Source organism: Hypanus sabinus, chromosome 2 (assembly GCF_030144855.1).
Source record: "Hypanus sabinus isolate sHypSab1 chromosome 2, sHypSab1.hap1, whole genome shotgun sequence".
Classification (NCBI taxonomy): Eukaryota; Metazoa; Chordata; class Chondrichthyes; order Myliobatiformes; family Dasyatidae; genus Hypanus; species Hypanus sabinus.
In genome coordinates, this window is record NC_082707.1 from 65,992,092 (window position 1) to 66,008,305 (window position 16,214).

Below are 16,214 nucleotides of genomic sequence, written 5' to 3' on the forward strand. Positions count from 1 at the left end.
CAGCTCAGCATTCAATACAATCATTCCCTCAAAACTAATCAATAAGCTTCAAGACAGCCTCAATTCAACCTCCATAACTATTTTCCCATTTTACTGTCTTATTTTCTAAATTTAATATATTGAAGTAGGATTTTTTGAGCTAATCTACAAAACATTGTTCGTCATGTTAAATCAAAAAAAATTCCAAAATCTGTTAATTTACAAAAAATCAAAAACCAAAAATTGAGGCTGTGAAAGTGTTCATCCCCATTGTAATTACTGCGCTTACTTTCAGGTCCGATGCTGTATATTTCCTTACCAACTCACCCAATTTGATGATGTAGAAAATCAGGAGATCATATTTTTAAATAAATTCATAAGGATAAATAACCTACACCAAATGGTGGAGGAAGTCAGCAGGCCAGGAAGCATCTATGGAAAAGAGTACAGTTGACATTTTGTGTCGAGATCCTTCAGCAGGACCCATCTCTCCAAAAAAGTCCAACAGTATAGTAGATTTTCAACAGACCAAACCAAAATGTAGACAAAAGAACATTCAAAGCAAGTCAGGGAAATGATAATAGAGAAGTGCAAATCTGGGAAAGGGAACAGGACCATCTCAAAGGCATTGGACATACCTCTGAGCTCAGTGCAGTCCATCTTGTGGAAAAATATGAAGCCACAGCCACACTGCCTGGGTCAGGCCATCCCTCTAAACTTGGTCACAGGAGAAGAATGACACTTGTAAGAGGCTGCTGTATTGCCAACAGTTACTCTGAGTGAGCTGCAGAAGTCAGTGGCTGTGATTGGAGATGAAGTTTATGACTCCACAATTTCTAAGACTTTGCACAAAAAGGTTATTTATGGAAGAGTGGCAAGGAGGAAGCCCTGGCTGAAAAAAACACATACTTGCCCGTAAATAATTTGCAAAACGTCACTTAAAAGATACTGTAAAGATGTGGAAGAAGGTCTTGTGGTCAGATGAGAATAAAGTGGAACTTTTTGGTCTCAACACTAAGCAGTACTTGTGGCACAGCTCTAATACTGCATATCAGCTATATAACACCGTCCTTTTGGTAAAGTTTGGTGGAGGTAGCATCGTGCTTGGATGATTTTCAGCAACAGGGAATGGAAATCTGGTCAGGATTAATTGAAAGGTGAATACTACTAAATACAGAAAGATCCTGCTAGCCTCGGCCAGGAAGCTTAAACTAGGGAGGAAGTTTGTCTTTCAGCAGGACAATGTCCCAAGGCACACTGCTTGAGCAATCTTGAAGTGGACTCAAATGAAAAATATTCATGCCCTTGGGTGGCCCAGTCAGAGTCCTGACCTTAACCCAATTGAACATATTTTGGCAAGACCTCAAGATTACTGCCCACTGTCGCTCCCCAACTATCCTAGCTTGGGCAATTTTACAAGAAGGAATGGGCTATTCTAGCTGCATCATGTTGTGCAAAGCTGATGGAGACTTAACCAAAAAGACTACTGGCTGTAAAAGCTGAGATGGTTCAGCTAAGTACTGAGCATAGGGGGATGAATACTTTTGAACTGCTGACATTTCAGTTTTGAAATTTTAGTTTTTCATGCATTACAATTTTCCATTTTTTGGGGGCTCTACTGTGGTGGGGGAAGCATGTGATTCACAAATAAAAATTCTCATTTGAATAGATAAAAATCCCTGGTTGTAATACTAATGTATGTGAACAAAGGGTTTGGGGCTGAATACTTTTACAAGGCACTTGTACTTGATTTGTTTTTTCGAAATACATTCTTCCTCTTAAGGTAAGGATGCTGATTTCATTGCTGTTTAGACTAAAGACCAGAAATGTTTGCTTAATCATTTGGGAAGATGAAATAAGATGCTAATTTCTGACTGCCTTTGCTCGTTTGCTCTTCTTCAAGAATTTCCATGAATGATTAAATAGCCTTTGTTTTTAAGTATGATGCTAAAAGTATGAAAGAAAGTTATTGTAAATATTTATTAGATGCACAATTATTGACAGTTTCAGAGTCTGAGGCTGGAAGTGTGGCATCCAAGATATAATTTCTCAGTTTTAAATTGCATCCTTATTTACTGGCTAATTAGTTTGAAACTCATTTGAAACCCATGATTGTGAATATGAGTAAGAAATGAAGGAAGATGTCAAATATCATTTTTGCCAAATGTAATGATTAATACTTAAATGTGAAAACTGTCCCAAGTTTCCACTGTACCTATTATTTTGAATTATTGTTTTGATTTTACTTAGATATTCATTTACTGGGGAGATGAAGAAAATGAAATTTTGCAGTGTGTGTTAATTAGAATTGGTCTGTAAGATAGAAAAATGTAGGTTAGGAAAGATTTGCACATGAATGTGTATTTCAGAAATGTGTGACAATATTAACCTGTAAAGTTATAGAAACTGAAAAACTGACATAATGACAAACATTGTAGAATGAAACTTTGAATTTTTAAGTAAAAGCTGGGATATAAATGTGGATCATTGGGTTAGAAGAAGTAAAACATGGAGTGAGGACTTTTGGAGAGGTAGCTTCATTATTTTTCCATAAACAATGCCTGGAAATTTGACATTCATTCAGGTGAAAAAAACATTATTTCAGTGCCTATAGCACAAGTGGAAGCTATGCTTGTTCAATTCAGAACTCCTACTAAATCTAAATACATCTTTGTGCACCTGGGTCTTGGATTTCCTTAAAAACACACCTCAGATAGTCAGGATGCACAGCCTCTCTTCCCATCATTCTGTACATGGGTGCCTCTTGGGGCTGTGTGCTGAGCCCAATGCTGTACACTCTGCTCGCACATGACTGCATGTCAAACACATGAGTAATCACATTGTCAAGTTTACTGATGACACAACACTGGTGGAGCTCATCACCAAGAACGGTGAGATGGCGTACAGAGAAGATATGGAAGAGCTTGAGACCTGGGCTACGCCCACACTAGACCGGATAATTTTGAAAACACCGGTTTCGTGTAAAAATGATAGGTGTCCACACCAGGCATTTTTGAAAATACCTCCGTCCACATTAAAGTGAGTATTTGGGTGAATCTCCTCCTACTGGGCATGCGCAAGACACATCTACAGAAAACAAGCAACATGTTTGGTGTCGAATCTTGCCGTGAAAGACTTGGTGGACATTTGTCCAGTTGCAGAGTAGAGAAACTTAAAAGGAAATTGCCAAAACGACAGATAGCTGTTGGCTCTTGCGCAGGAGGACTTAAAATTTAAAAAATAACAAGTAGTGGACCATATGGAGGCAACCAACAGGGAGTTCACGGACAGTATGACCCGGCTGACGACAAACATTGAAAAACTGACAAACTCTGTTGCATTAATAAAGCACCTTGTTAAATATATAAAATGTGTCTGCATCAGTGTTTTCTTGTAATTCCATACAATGTTACATTAGGCTGTTATACATCTATTGTCAGAGAAGTACTTGCATAAATAGGTAAACCTCCTTCATACAAGCAAAGACAAAAAACAGGGCAAAGTGAGTATACTTATTTATTCAGTAAGTTATGGGTCAAAGTATTTGGTGAGTACATTTCTAATTCTTCTGACTTCAGTCTTGTTGCCGTCTGCTCTGAAATTGTTAGGTTGTATGGGGAGTTGCATTCAAGGAAACAATGAAATGCCACCATCTGTTCATGACGTGACGGCGTTTTCAGAAATCTTCACTTACCCCGTCCACACAGATCTGCCCAATTGGTGTCTTCAAATTTACACACTCTGGAGGGCGTTTTAGAAAAGCTCAGTTTTTGGGGGAGGAAACCGCCGTTTCAGTGTGGATGGAGGGTCAAAACGACGAGAAAAGGCTTCGGTTACAGATCTATCCGGTCTAGTGTGGACGTAGCCCTAGTGTCAGGTAACTAGTCTCTTTATAAATGTCTACAAGACAAAGGAGGTGGTTATGGACTTCAAGAGAACTCACCCCCTTTTTATGTTGGTGGTAGCGAAGTAGAAATTATGAGCGGTTTCAAACTCCCGGGCGTGCATATCTCCCGCAAACTCATGATCCCAGAACACATTCTACATGTTCAGGAAAGCTCATCAGCACCTCTCCTTTCTGAGGAGGACAGAGAGCTGGACTATGAACATCCTTATTGCATCCTTCAATGAATCAGAATCAGGTTTCGTGAAATTTGTTGTTTTACAGCAGCAGTACATTGCAATGTATAATTTTTAAAAATGCAGATTACAACTCAGAAATCTGTCTTCTCAAGGTGGCCATAAAATACAGAAAAATCATGGAAGTGGTTGAGGCTCCTCTCCCACATGAAAAAGAAAAAGAAACAAAACTCGTAAACCCCAGCCCTCCTCCCCCGCCAACCTCTTCCTTGCACAGAAACTAACAGATCGCCCACCTGGACATGGCAGCTAAAACATCAAACTCATAACCCTCAAGATCATTTTGTGCAAAAAAAAACACAGTATATGCCCTACCCGAATCGGTAACAAGAAAGAAAACACAGAAAAGCTGAAAGAGACCAATATAAACTGCAGTCCACACTGATGATCACATCTCGGAATTTCGCAAACCTCCTCCATCAGCATCGAGAAGAGCAACAGCTCGAAATCACTCCTGCAGGGCCTTAACCTGACACTGACTTCTTTGGGGAGTGACCTCTGACCCAACAGTTTCCCATAGGGAATGACCTCCAACCTAAATTGTTGAGATCGACCCAGTCTCCTCTGCATTTGCCTTCTTGATGTTTCAATCTCTGCTTCAATCAGCAAGAAATGTGATCGATCATGGCTCCGAACCCAGATTCCGGTCTTATGTTCAGGGTAGGTTATGCTTGTGGTCCTCTCCTTTAATTTCTTGGCAAACGTCAGAGCCCTAGGTTACTTACTTGATTGAATGCCAAGCTGCAAGTCATAGGCTCCAACAGTTTCTAAAATGCAACTAACATTAAAAAAAAGTAAAAGGTGTAGAGAAGGTGAAATAGTTGACTATCTGGATGATGTCGCCTGAGAAATCATTGTTCACTGGCACCCTTGTGACTGGAAGTAGTGTAAAAGGAGCAAAAAAAGTGTTAGTGTGCATGAGTTCATTGTCCATTCAGAAATCTGGCAGAAGGGGAAAAAGCTATTCCTGAAACTTTGTGTGTCTTTGGGCTCCTGTACCTTCTCCTTAATAGTATTAATGAGAAGAGGGCATATCCTCGGGGATTTGGTCCTAAATGGTGGATGCCGCTTTTTTGAGGCATCACCTTTTGAAAATGTCCTTAATGCTGAGGAGTCTAGTGCCCATGATGCACAATAAAGAGCATCGTAACATATTTCATCACTGCATGGTACGGAAACTGCATTGCAGTGGATAGGAAGGCTAAACTGTCCAGCATATCAACAGCACCAGCTTGCCCACCATCAAGGACATGTATAGAAAGGTGCCAGATAAAGGACAATTACATCATGAAGGATCCTACCTATCCTGCTTATGGATTGTTCCTCTCATTCTCATCAGGGAGGCCGCTATGACATAGCATCCATGCCAGGACCATCTGAATCAAAAACAGTTACTTTCCCCAAGCAATAAAGCTGATCAATGCCCCCAACCCCCACGATACCTCCACTCCTTTATCATTTCCTGTCAGTCATCTTATGCACAGCTAGTCCTGTGTCCAGCATCACTTTATGTACGTACAATTAATCTGTGTATATAAGCTATTTTGTGTATATTATTTTTTATTATTGTTTTCTATCTTTTGTGCTGCATTTGATCTAGAGTAACAATTATTTCATTTTCCTTTCATTTTCCTTTACACTTGTGGATTGGGAATGACATTAAATGTTAAACAATCCTGAACTATTCTCACTGTACACACTTGCATCTTCCACTCTTTCAGGCAGATGCAAAAATTTGTTTAAAGGTATTATTCTCTTCATCAACCACCACTGTCTTGCATACTGAAAGTTTTCAAGTCATGCAGATAAAATTTTTGATTCAGAGCTCCATTTATTTTTCAATTTAGTCTGGAGTAGTAATGTGAAAATATTTGTGAATTAATAAAGGATTTCTTTGTTATAAAGGGCATGCAGCAAGGATTCTTTGTCAGCTTTGTTCAGATTCTACCATCAACACATTTTCTCTGCTATTTCAGTATTTTGGTGCGACTCTTTCATTTGTGACTCGGTGGTCTGGCCTACTGTCTCCCAGTCAATCCCTATTACAGAATTTTCCTACTTAGGAGATCCCAATTACGCCTTTTTTTTTAACTCTTTTTTTCCTCTGCACAACCTGAAAACCAAACAAGGCAGTGATTCACTTGCATTTGGTGTTCACAATATGGCCTCTTTTACTTTGGAGAATTGAAACACTGGACTTCTGTATTGTAAACACCTGCATTCAGTCATCAGGGATGACTCATTTTCTGATCGCCTGCCATATTTTAATTATCCATCCTTTTACCATTCTGACCTATCTGTAGCTTTTGACATGAACTTGAAGAATTGTATCTTGTCTTTTTGGATCCACGTGAGCAAGGCTATGACTTGCTCATTATCCAAAGTTGCAATGTAAGGAAACTCACTTTCTCTGTCTGAATCAGAGGTAGCCATTTCAACTGTAAATCATCTATTTGTGATATCGTCTTAGTTTGTCTCTCCCTGTTTACACAGGAGGAGTTAAAAAACAGTTTTTATATTCTTTGGTTTGTATTCTCACCCTCTGTCATCAGCTTTTGTTCCAATTTTTAATCCCTCTGACTGCCGTTTATCTAAATGACTGGATGATTTTAACATTTTATTCCCCTATACCGGGGGTCGGCAACCCGCGGCTCCGGAGCCAGATGCGGCTCTTTTACATCTGTGCTGCGGCTCCCTGTTGCTTTGGGAAATAATTGGTCAGTATTTAATTAAAATGTATTTTATGTTAGTTTGTTAGTTTTTGAAATGTAATTCTAAATTTGAAGATTATGGTGATCTTGTACAATCTAAATAAGACGTTGTGGCGACATTGGAACCGGCTCACAATTAGCCAGCGTTCAGGCTAAGGGAGATAGCCTACGGGGGTTTGTGAGTACGTGTCTTTTGCAGCATCCGCGCCCACAGGGGGGCGGGTTGAGGGAAGCTTAAAAGCAAGGCTGTTTAGTTCGAATAAAGCTATCTTTGACTGCAGTTTACTGACTGCGTGTAGCACACCGCTACAACGTGTTTTTATCGCTGGCTGTCCAGAGGGGAGGTGCTGAAACGCTTTGTCGCGTGTCTGGAAGAAGTGAAAACTTTCCTGGGCAGCAAAGGGCTCACCTTTCCTGAGCTGGAACAGCCAGAGTGGCTGGAAAAGCTACACTTCATGGTAGACATGACAGCGCACCTGAACACAGCTCTTTAGGGGAAAGGACGTACAGCCCTACACATGTTGGAGGATGTTTTGGCATTCGAGCGCAAGTTGACAGTGCTTGCCAGAGATCTACAGAAAGGCACATTGTCTCACTTCCCCAATTTGAGAGAGTTCAAACAAGATCACGACATGATAAATTCGGAGTATTTACATTCTGCAATCATTGCAATGCAAACATCGTTTGGGAAACGCTTCTGTGAGTTCAGAGAGGAAAAAAAACACATTATCCTTCCCGGTCACTCCCCTAAGCATCGATCCATCCCTACTGAATACGACTGCATTGTCAGGTGCGAGTCAACCTGACCAAGTATGATAAATATTTTAATTGCCTATTATTTTATGTATATTCATATGTTTTCATTGTTCAGTGAAATAGTCCTTTTATTTTTCAGGTTGACAGCTGGCTGACGTTATTTTTGGTTTGCTGCTGGTGGCAAATTTAAGTTTGGCGTTTTTCATAAATACAAGAAGGACTCAAATAGACATTGAGTATTTTACTTAAAAGTAACCTTCAACCCAACGTCTTTTTTTCGGAGTTCAAAATGTTTTTGTTGCATGCAGAAATGTAATTTCGTTTTCTCTGCAGGAGTTCATCAATTTCATAAATGCAACACATTATAGTTTGTTTATACATAGCATAAAGGCAAAAAAAAACGTTGTATGCAGTGTTATTTCATTTTAAATGTCAAACGGGTTTTGCGGCTCCCGGTGTTTTCTTTTCTGTGGGAAACGGGTCCAAGTGGCTCTTTCAGTGGTAAAGGTTGCTGACCCCTGCCCTATACCATCTTGGCTTTGCCAAATGAGAGGGATTACCATATATCTCACATCTTGTCTTCAACATGTGACTAGCTTGCAACGTCTTTTCAAGTTCTGGGCAAGCGATTTTTCAGCTTGAAACATTAAATATTTTTCTTTCCATGGATGCTGCATAACCTGTTGAGTAATTTAGCACATTGTTTTTCACATTTTTAACATTGACTTTATTTTTTATTTTCCTTTAACATTAATTTTGGAAAAATTGTTAAGATTTGTTATCAAGCCAACTGACTGAATATTATAGCAAATGCTATATTAACTTCAACATAAAAATTTTAAAGACTAGAACATTTCTGTTTTTACTTGCACTTTTACAAAAATACAAAATTTCGGATCACCATGTTATTGAGTAAATTATCTATATGTGGTTCAATAAGCAAAGTGATTAAGCAAAACTGATATGTGAAGTTTCATCTGACAGAATAAGCAGTTATCAATTTTAGATTAAAGACAATTTAGAAAATTTTCTTCCTGCTTAGAGAGATTCTGCTCCCAACTGGGTTACCTCTATTGGCTCATCGGACACCTACAGAATATATATACAATATGGGGAGAACAGTGTAGGTACATAAGAATAACTGATAGTTTAATCCTTTAAGCATTTTGCAACTTGATGGCAAAAGGTAAACTTAATGAGAAGTGATCTGATTAAGCTATTGAAAATGACAAAATTGGGTTCATTATAGATTTTATTCTGAAGAATTCTGAAGATGTGTGCCTTTGACTCTCAGATATTGTTCAGTAAGTTTTCTGTGAAACTCCTTGGAATGTTTTGTTATATTAGAGGCTATAAAATTGCAAGCTTTTTGATGTTTAATATATTTGTGCGTTTTGAACTGATTAAACAAATAGACTTCATGTATTGTGCTATAGTCTGGGATGTTGCAGTAGATGTTTGCATGTGATTCTATAATTTGTTTTGTTCACCTATCATTGTTGGTGGTTGAATTTTAGACATTTTGCACAGTCTACTAATAACATCAATTTTTAATGTATTCTCGAGCTTAATTGTTTTTACTCAATGTGAAAAATTCTCTTCTAGTGATGTATTATATATCTTCAAAAAAACTACCAAAATATACTGGTAAACTGCTAATGACAATTCCACCATTCTCTGCCAACACACCACCACCATCACCACACCACTCTGGTAATGGTGAATGATCCCTGACTAGTAGAAAAGTCTTCAAAATAAGTCATTTTTTTCTGTTTTGTTCAATTTTTGGAAATAAGCAATTATCTGAGAGATTTTTGAAATTAGTAACTTTGTGTATTCTTTCTTACAGATGACTATGGATGAAAAGTATGTAAATAGTATCTGGGATCTATTGAAGAATGCCATTCAAGAGATTCAGCGCAAAAATAATAGTGGGCTCAGCTTTGAAGAACTCTATAGGAATGCATATACAATGGTATTGCATAAACATGGTGAGAAATTATATACTGGACTAAGAGAGGTTGTAACTGAACATCTGATCAATAAGGTACGTGTGTCAGGTATTTGAAGAGGGGTAAAAATGAGGAATTTAAGTAAACAAAGGTGCGGCTATTGCGTAAAGCAACACACTTAAAATGCTGGTGGAACGCAGTAGGCCAGGCAGCATCTATAGGAAGAAGTACAGTCGACGTTTTGGGCCGAGACCCTTTGTCAGTCTCAGTCCGAAACGTCGACTGTACTTCTTCCTATAGATGCTGCCTGGCCTGCTGCTTTCCACGAGCATTTTGTATGTTGCTTGAATTTCCAGCATCTGCCGATTTCCTCGTGTTTTCTCATGTTTGTGATGATGTGTAAAGGTTGAGTTCACTTTAGATACATTGTATGAATAGTACTGTCCATAAATTAAGAATAATTTTAGTGCACATTATGCCTATTATGTCTTGGATGTAATGTTGAATTTCTTCAGGCAGATTTTGATATTATCTTTGAAGCATTTCCATTGCTCACCAAGGACTTGCTGACCGTCCTTCAATAGGAAGTAATGGATTTGTTTGAAGAGACATGAGTTAAGCATCTGAAGAACATGACCTGTCTGTTGAAGTTGCTGTTCATGTTGGCCTCCTCCAGTGTATAGTGCACCTGTCCTTCCAGCTGATCCTCAAAATCTTTCAAAAGGTTCTTTGGTGGTATTGTTCCAGGGTTTTCAGGTGTCTAATGTAGGTGGTGAATGATTCAGCTCCATACAGTAATGTAGGAAAGACGACTGCTTTATACACCAGAAGGTTAGGACATGTAGATAACAGTCTTCAAAGACTTTTTCTTTAATCTTGCATAGACTGCACTAACACTACTCAGGTAGTGGTTGATCTCTGAGTCGATCTCTGCTGCCAAGGTGGGGAAAGTCATTAACATTTTCAAGGGCGATATCATCAACTTTTATGGAGGGCTGGATAAATTTCTGTTTGGGTGGTTGGTGATAATAGGACCTGAGCCTTTTTTGTATTCAAAACAAGTCCCAAAGCCCTATATGCAATGACAAAGGCATTAGGATACGCTGGATTTTTTTTCCTGTTGTCCATTCTATACACGATTGGAATTCCCTGTGACTGGTCTTGGCCTTGAGGTGAAGAATGGCAGCAATAGGATGGATACAGTGATAGAGCTCTGTTTGACTTCTGTCCTGACATTGAAGGGTTGTGGTGTAGCAGAACTATTGCTGATTACTGTGGCTGGCATGCCATGATGCAGTAGCCTCAGTATTCATAAGTACTTGTCAAGACAGCCATGTCCTGATATATGCCAGAGAGTTTAACAGTCTAAAGCATCAAATGCCTCTGTCACTTCTATGAACATTAAGTACAAGGGTTTTTTTTCTGTAATTGGTGTGTTGTGAAAATCATGTCGTGCTGGGAAGACATCGCACTCAATTGATGCGCCTGGAGGAAATCTGTTCAAGAGGGAGCTGTGCTTCATGAGAATGACCTCTACTGTGTCGCAGAGAGCAAGTGGCAGCTGCGAAAGGAGAGACTGAATAACCAAGAGACCTAACCATTAGCCGCAATACCAAATACTCGCGTACACCAAATATATACCATGTATACTCCATACCAAATATGCAGTTTAGTTGCATGTATGCCTTTGCTAATCACAAACGTATGGATGATCTCTACAAGTTATTCTGCTTTCTTAGCAGCTGCAAGGTCCTTTTTGAATATAATCATGACTTAGGCTTCCTTTTTGTAAACATGAGGACATTTTAATGTTAATTTGAGCAGTTATTCTCAGACTTCACACAAGAAAAAACAAGTGGTCAAATTAAAGTTGGGTGCTAATCCTTCCTTGGCCAAGTCAAAGGCAATGGGATCAAGTATTCATTGTGAAATTGAATTGCCGTGCTCTTACTTTGTAGCAAATACCAGGAAGAATCTTCTGTTTCAACAGTTGATTTGTACGAATACAGATTACGGGTTACTAAGTTTGCTGGTCTTGTTGGCAAAGTGTTTATGTTAACTTGGTCTTGAATCAGTAATACAATAAGGAGCATTGAAGTTAAAGTGTATAGTCCACAATTAGTCTATCTTAGATTACATAATGCATTGGAAACACCTAACAAATTTGTTGCTTTAATAATTAAAATTCCAGGAAATGAAAGTAGAAGCAGTAGTACTCCCATCGTTACCTTTTCTGCGCTGGTCCTAAATCATTTGGTTTGCTTGTTATTTATAAATATCATCAGTCTGTATCTTGAGTGTACTTGGTTATTACAAACCCCATTTCCAGAAAAGTTGCAATAAAAACAAAAATCTGTGATATGTTAATTCACGTGAATCTTTATTTAACTGACAAAAGTACAAAGAAAAGATTTTCAATGGTTTTACTGACCAACTTAATTGTATTTTGTAAATATACACAAATTTAGAATTTGATGGCTGCAACACAATAAAAGTTGGGACAGAGTTAAAATAAGATTGAAAAGTGCACAGAATATTCAAGTAACACCAGTTTGGAAGACTCCACATTAAGCAGGCTAATTGGTAGCAGGTGAGGTATCATGACTGGGTATAAAAGTAGCATCCATCAAAGGCTCAATCTTTGCAAGCAAGGATGGGTCGTGGCTTACCCCTTTGTGCCAAAATTTGTGAGAATTGTTGGTCAGTTCAAAAGGAACATTTCCCAATGCAAGATTGCAGAGAATTTAAATCTTTCAACATCTACAGTACATAATATTGTGAAAAGATTCAGAGAATTCAGAGACATCTCAGTGCGTAAAGGGCAAAGTCGGAAACCACTGTTGAATGCGCGTGATCTTCGAGCCCTCAGGTGGCACTGCCTAAGAAACCGTCATGCTACTGTGACAATTATAGCCACCTGGCCACTCCTATCTCCTATTGACAATGTATGGCACATCATGAAGAGGAGAATCAGACAACGGAGATCACGGACTGCTGAGCAGCTGAAGTCTTATATCAAGCAAGAATGGACAAAATTTCCAATTGCAAATCTTCTACAATTAGTATCCTTAGTTCCAAAACGATTAAAAAGTGTTATTAAAAAGAAAGGTGATTTAACACAATGGTAAACATGCCTCTGTCCCAACTTTTGTTAGGTGTGTTGCAGCCATCAAATTCTAAATTTGTGTATATTTACAAAATACAATTAAGTTGGTCAGTAAAACTATTGAAAATCTTTTCTTTGTACTTTTGTCAGTTAAATGAAGGTTCACATGAATTAACATATCACAGATTTTTGTTTTTATTGTATTTTGGAAAATATCCCAACTTTTCTGGAAATGGGGTTTGTAATTCTTTACAACTTTCTGCGATACAGCAGCAAATTGCAAGTATTCACCACAACAAGAATTTTAATCTCATCTGTGTTAAAAGCAAACACTTTATTTTGAGACTCTGAACCATGGTTCTAGAATCCTAGACTGGAAAACACCAATTCCACATCTCTCTCATTACGCCCTGCAAGGTTTTTGTACATGAGACACCTTGTATTCTGTTCCTGAGAGTATTAGTTTGGTTTGCTTAATCTAGTATAACAAATTGATCAACCCAGAAAACAACATGGCAAACTTTCAGTGCATGCCTTCCAATCCCAAATATATCCTTCCTTGGTTTGGGAGACCACATGTTTAGATGGTATTCTAGAAGCTGCTACGTATAGAGTTCCGCACAATTGGCACTCCGGTTCTCAATTTTTTTTGCCATGAAAGCAACTATACAATTTACCTTTCTAATTGCTTGTTAACCTGAACATTACCTTTGAGTGATATCTGTACAAGGGCACCCAGGTCCCTCTGGATGCAGTCTCTTGCTATTTATGAAAGAAATTCTACCTTTTATCTTTTCTAGCAAAGTGGATAGCCTCACACTTTTCAACATCATATTCAGTTTGCAATGTACTTACCTACTCAGTTAGCTAAATCCTTCTGAAGCCCCTCTGCATTCTTTTTAGAGCCCACAGTACCACCTAACTTTGTGCAATTTGGATACATTTCACCTGATGCCCATGTCCAGATTATTGATATAGATTGTGTAAAACTCTCCCCCCACCCCCCGGAAATTTTCATGATTTATTGTTTTACAACATTGAATCACAGTGGATTTAATTTGGCTTTTTCGACACTGATCAACAGTAAAAGACTATTTCGTCTCAAAGTAAAAACAGATCTCTACAAAGTGATCTAATTACAAATGTAAAACACAAAATAATTGTTTAAATATTCACCTCCTTTAATATGACACACCAAATCATCACTAGTGCAGCCACTGGTTTTAGAAATCACATATATAGTTAAATGGATATCAAATGGTGTGCATTCTAAGATTGTGAATTGTTTGTAGTAAAATATACCTGTATCTGGGAGGTCCAATTGTTGGTGAGTCAGTATCCTGGCAAAAACTACATCGTGAAGATGAAGGAACACTCCAAGCAACTCTGTGAAAAGATTATTGAAAAGCAAGTCAGGAGATGGATACAAGAAAATTTCCAAGTCACTGAATATCCCTTGGAGTAGTAAAGTCAATCATCAAGAAATGGGAAGAATATGGCACAGCTGTAATTCTGTCTAGAACAGGGCATCCTCAAAATCTGAGTGACTGTGCAAGAAGGAGACTAGTGAGGGAGGCCACTGAGACCTATGACAATTGTGGAGGAATTGTAAACTGCAGTGGCTGAGATGGGAAAAACTGCATACAACAACTTACCCTGGTGCAGTTTTATGGAGGGTGGCAAAGAGAAAGCCACTGGGGAGGGGGGGGGGGGGGGGATACTCATGTGAAATCTTGGCTAGAACTTGCCAGAAATGCTGAAGTCAGCTTCAAGAATGTTACATGGTCTGATGAAACCAAAATTGAGCTTTTTGGTCATCATACTAAATGCATCGTACATCAAAAACACCATCCCTACCGAGAAACATGGTGGTGGCCGCATCATGCTGTGAGGATGCTTCACTGCAGCAGGCCTTGGAAGGCTTGTGAGGGTAGAGGGAAACCTGATGCAGACAGCAAGAGAACTGTGACGTGGGAGAAAAAAATTGTTTTCCAACAAGACAATGACCTCAAGCATAAAGGCAAAGCTACACAGGAATAGTTTAAAAAATAACAAAGTTAATGTCCTGGAGTGGCCAAGTTGGAGTCCAGACCTCCATCCAATTGAGAATTTGTGGTTGAACTTGAAAAGAACTGTTCACTCATGATCCCCATGCAATCTGATAGAGCTTGAGCAGGTTTGTGGAGAAGAATGGGGAAAAAAGTTGTAGTGTCCAGAGGTGCAAAGCTGATTGAGACCTATCCACAAAGACTAAATGTGGTAATTGCTGCCAAAGGTGCATCTACTAAATACTGACTTGAAGAAGGTGAGTAATTATGCAGTCAATTATTGTTTAATAATTGTAATAAATTTAGATCAATTTGTAGACATCTCTTTTCACTTTGACATTAAAGTGTCTTTCTCTGTTGATTAATGTCAACAAAAGCCAAATTCAATCGCAAACTAGCTGATAATATAAAGCAGAATATTGTAAGTTTTTTCAGTTGTATAAAGAACAAAAGGGAGGTGAGAGTTGATATTGGACCACTGGAAAATGATGCTGGTGAGGTAGTAATGGGGGACAAAGACGTGGCAAATGAACTTAACAAGTGCTTTGCTTCAGTCTTTACTGTGGAAGACACTGTTTGCCAGAGGTCTGTGAGTGTCAGGAAGCAGGAGAGAGTGCCATTGCTATTACCAAGGGAAAAGTGCTAAGCAGACTCAAAGATCTTAAGGTGGATAAGTCATCTGGACCAGATGAATTGCATCCCAGAGTCCTGAAAGAGGTTGCTGAAGAGATAATGGATGCATTGGTCATGATATTTCAAGAATCACTCGATTCTGACATGGTCTCTGAGGACTGGAAAATTGCAAATGTGACTGGACTCTTTTAAGAAGGGAGGAAGATAGAAGAGAGGAAACTAAAGTCCAGTTAGCCTAACCTCAGTGGTTGGGAAGTGTTGGGGTCCATTATTAAGGACAAGGTTTTGGGGTACTTGGAGTCAAAGTCAGCATGGTTTCTGAAAATGGAAATCTTGTCTGCCATCTGTTAGAATTCCTCGAAGAAGTAACAAGCAGGGTGACAAAGGAGAGGCAATGGATGTCATTTACTTAGATTTTCAGAAGGCATTTGATAAGGTGCCTCAGATGAGGTTGCTTAACAAGATAAAATATATAACATTATAGGAAATATACTGCATGGATGGAGGGATGGCTGACAGGCAGGAGGCAGCAGGTAAAAGTAAAGGGAGCCTTTTCTGGTTGGCTGCCAGTGACTAGTGGTATTCCTCAGGGGTCAGTATTGGAACTGCTAATTTTCCCATCATTTGTCAATGATTTAGATAATGGAATTGATGGCTTCGTGGCAAAGTTTGCAGATGATACATAGATAGTAGGAGGGTTAGATAATGCTGAAGAAGCAATGATATTGAAGCAGGTCATGGACAAATTGGAAAAATGGGCAGAAAAATAGTAGCAGGTGGAATGCAGTATTGGGAAACTAATAATATGCATTTTGGTAAGAGGACAATAGTGCAGACTATCTAAATGGGGAGAAAATTCAAACATCAGAGGTGCAGAGAGACTTAGGAG

At 38.8% G+C, this 16,214-nt stretch overlaps 1 protein-coding gene across 1 annotated transcript in view; it reads left to right on the top strand.

Moving 5' to 3' along the window:
* Positions 1-16,214, top strand: part of cul3b (cullin 3b) — an 89,541-nt gene that overhangs the window by 25,367 nt on the left and 47,960 nt on the right. Inside the window, exon 2 of the mRNA XM_059947496.1 lies at positions 9,436-9,633. Coding sequence (XP_059803479.1) covers positions 9,436-9,633 — 198 coding nt within the window. The remainder of the gene's footprint in view (positions 1-9,435; positions 9,634-16,214) is intronic.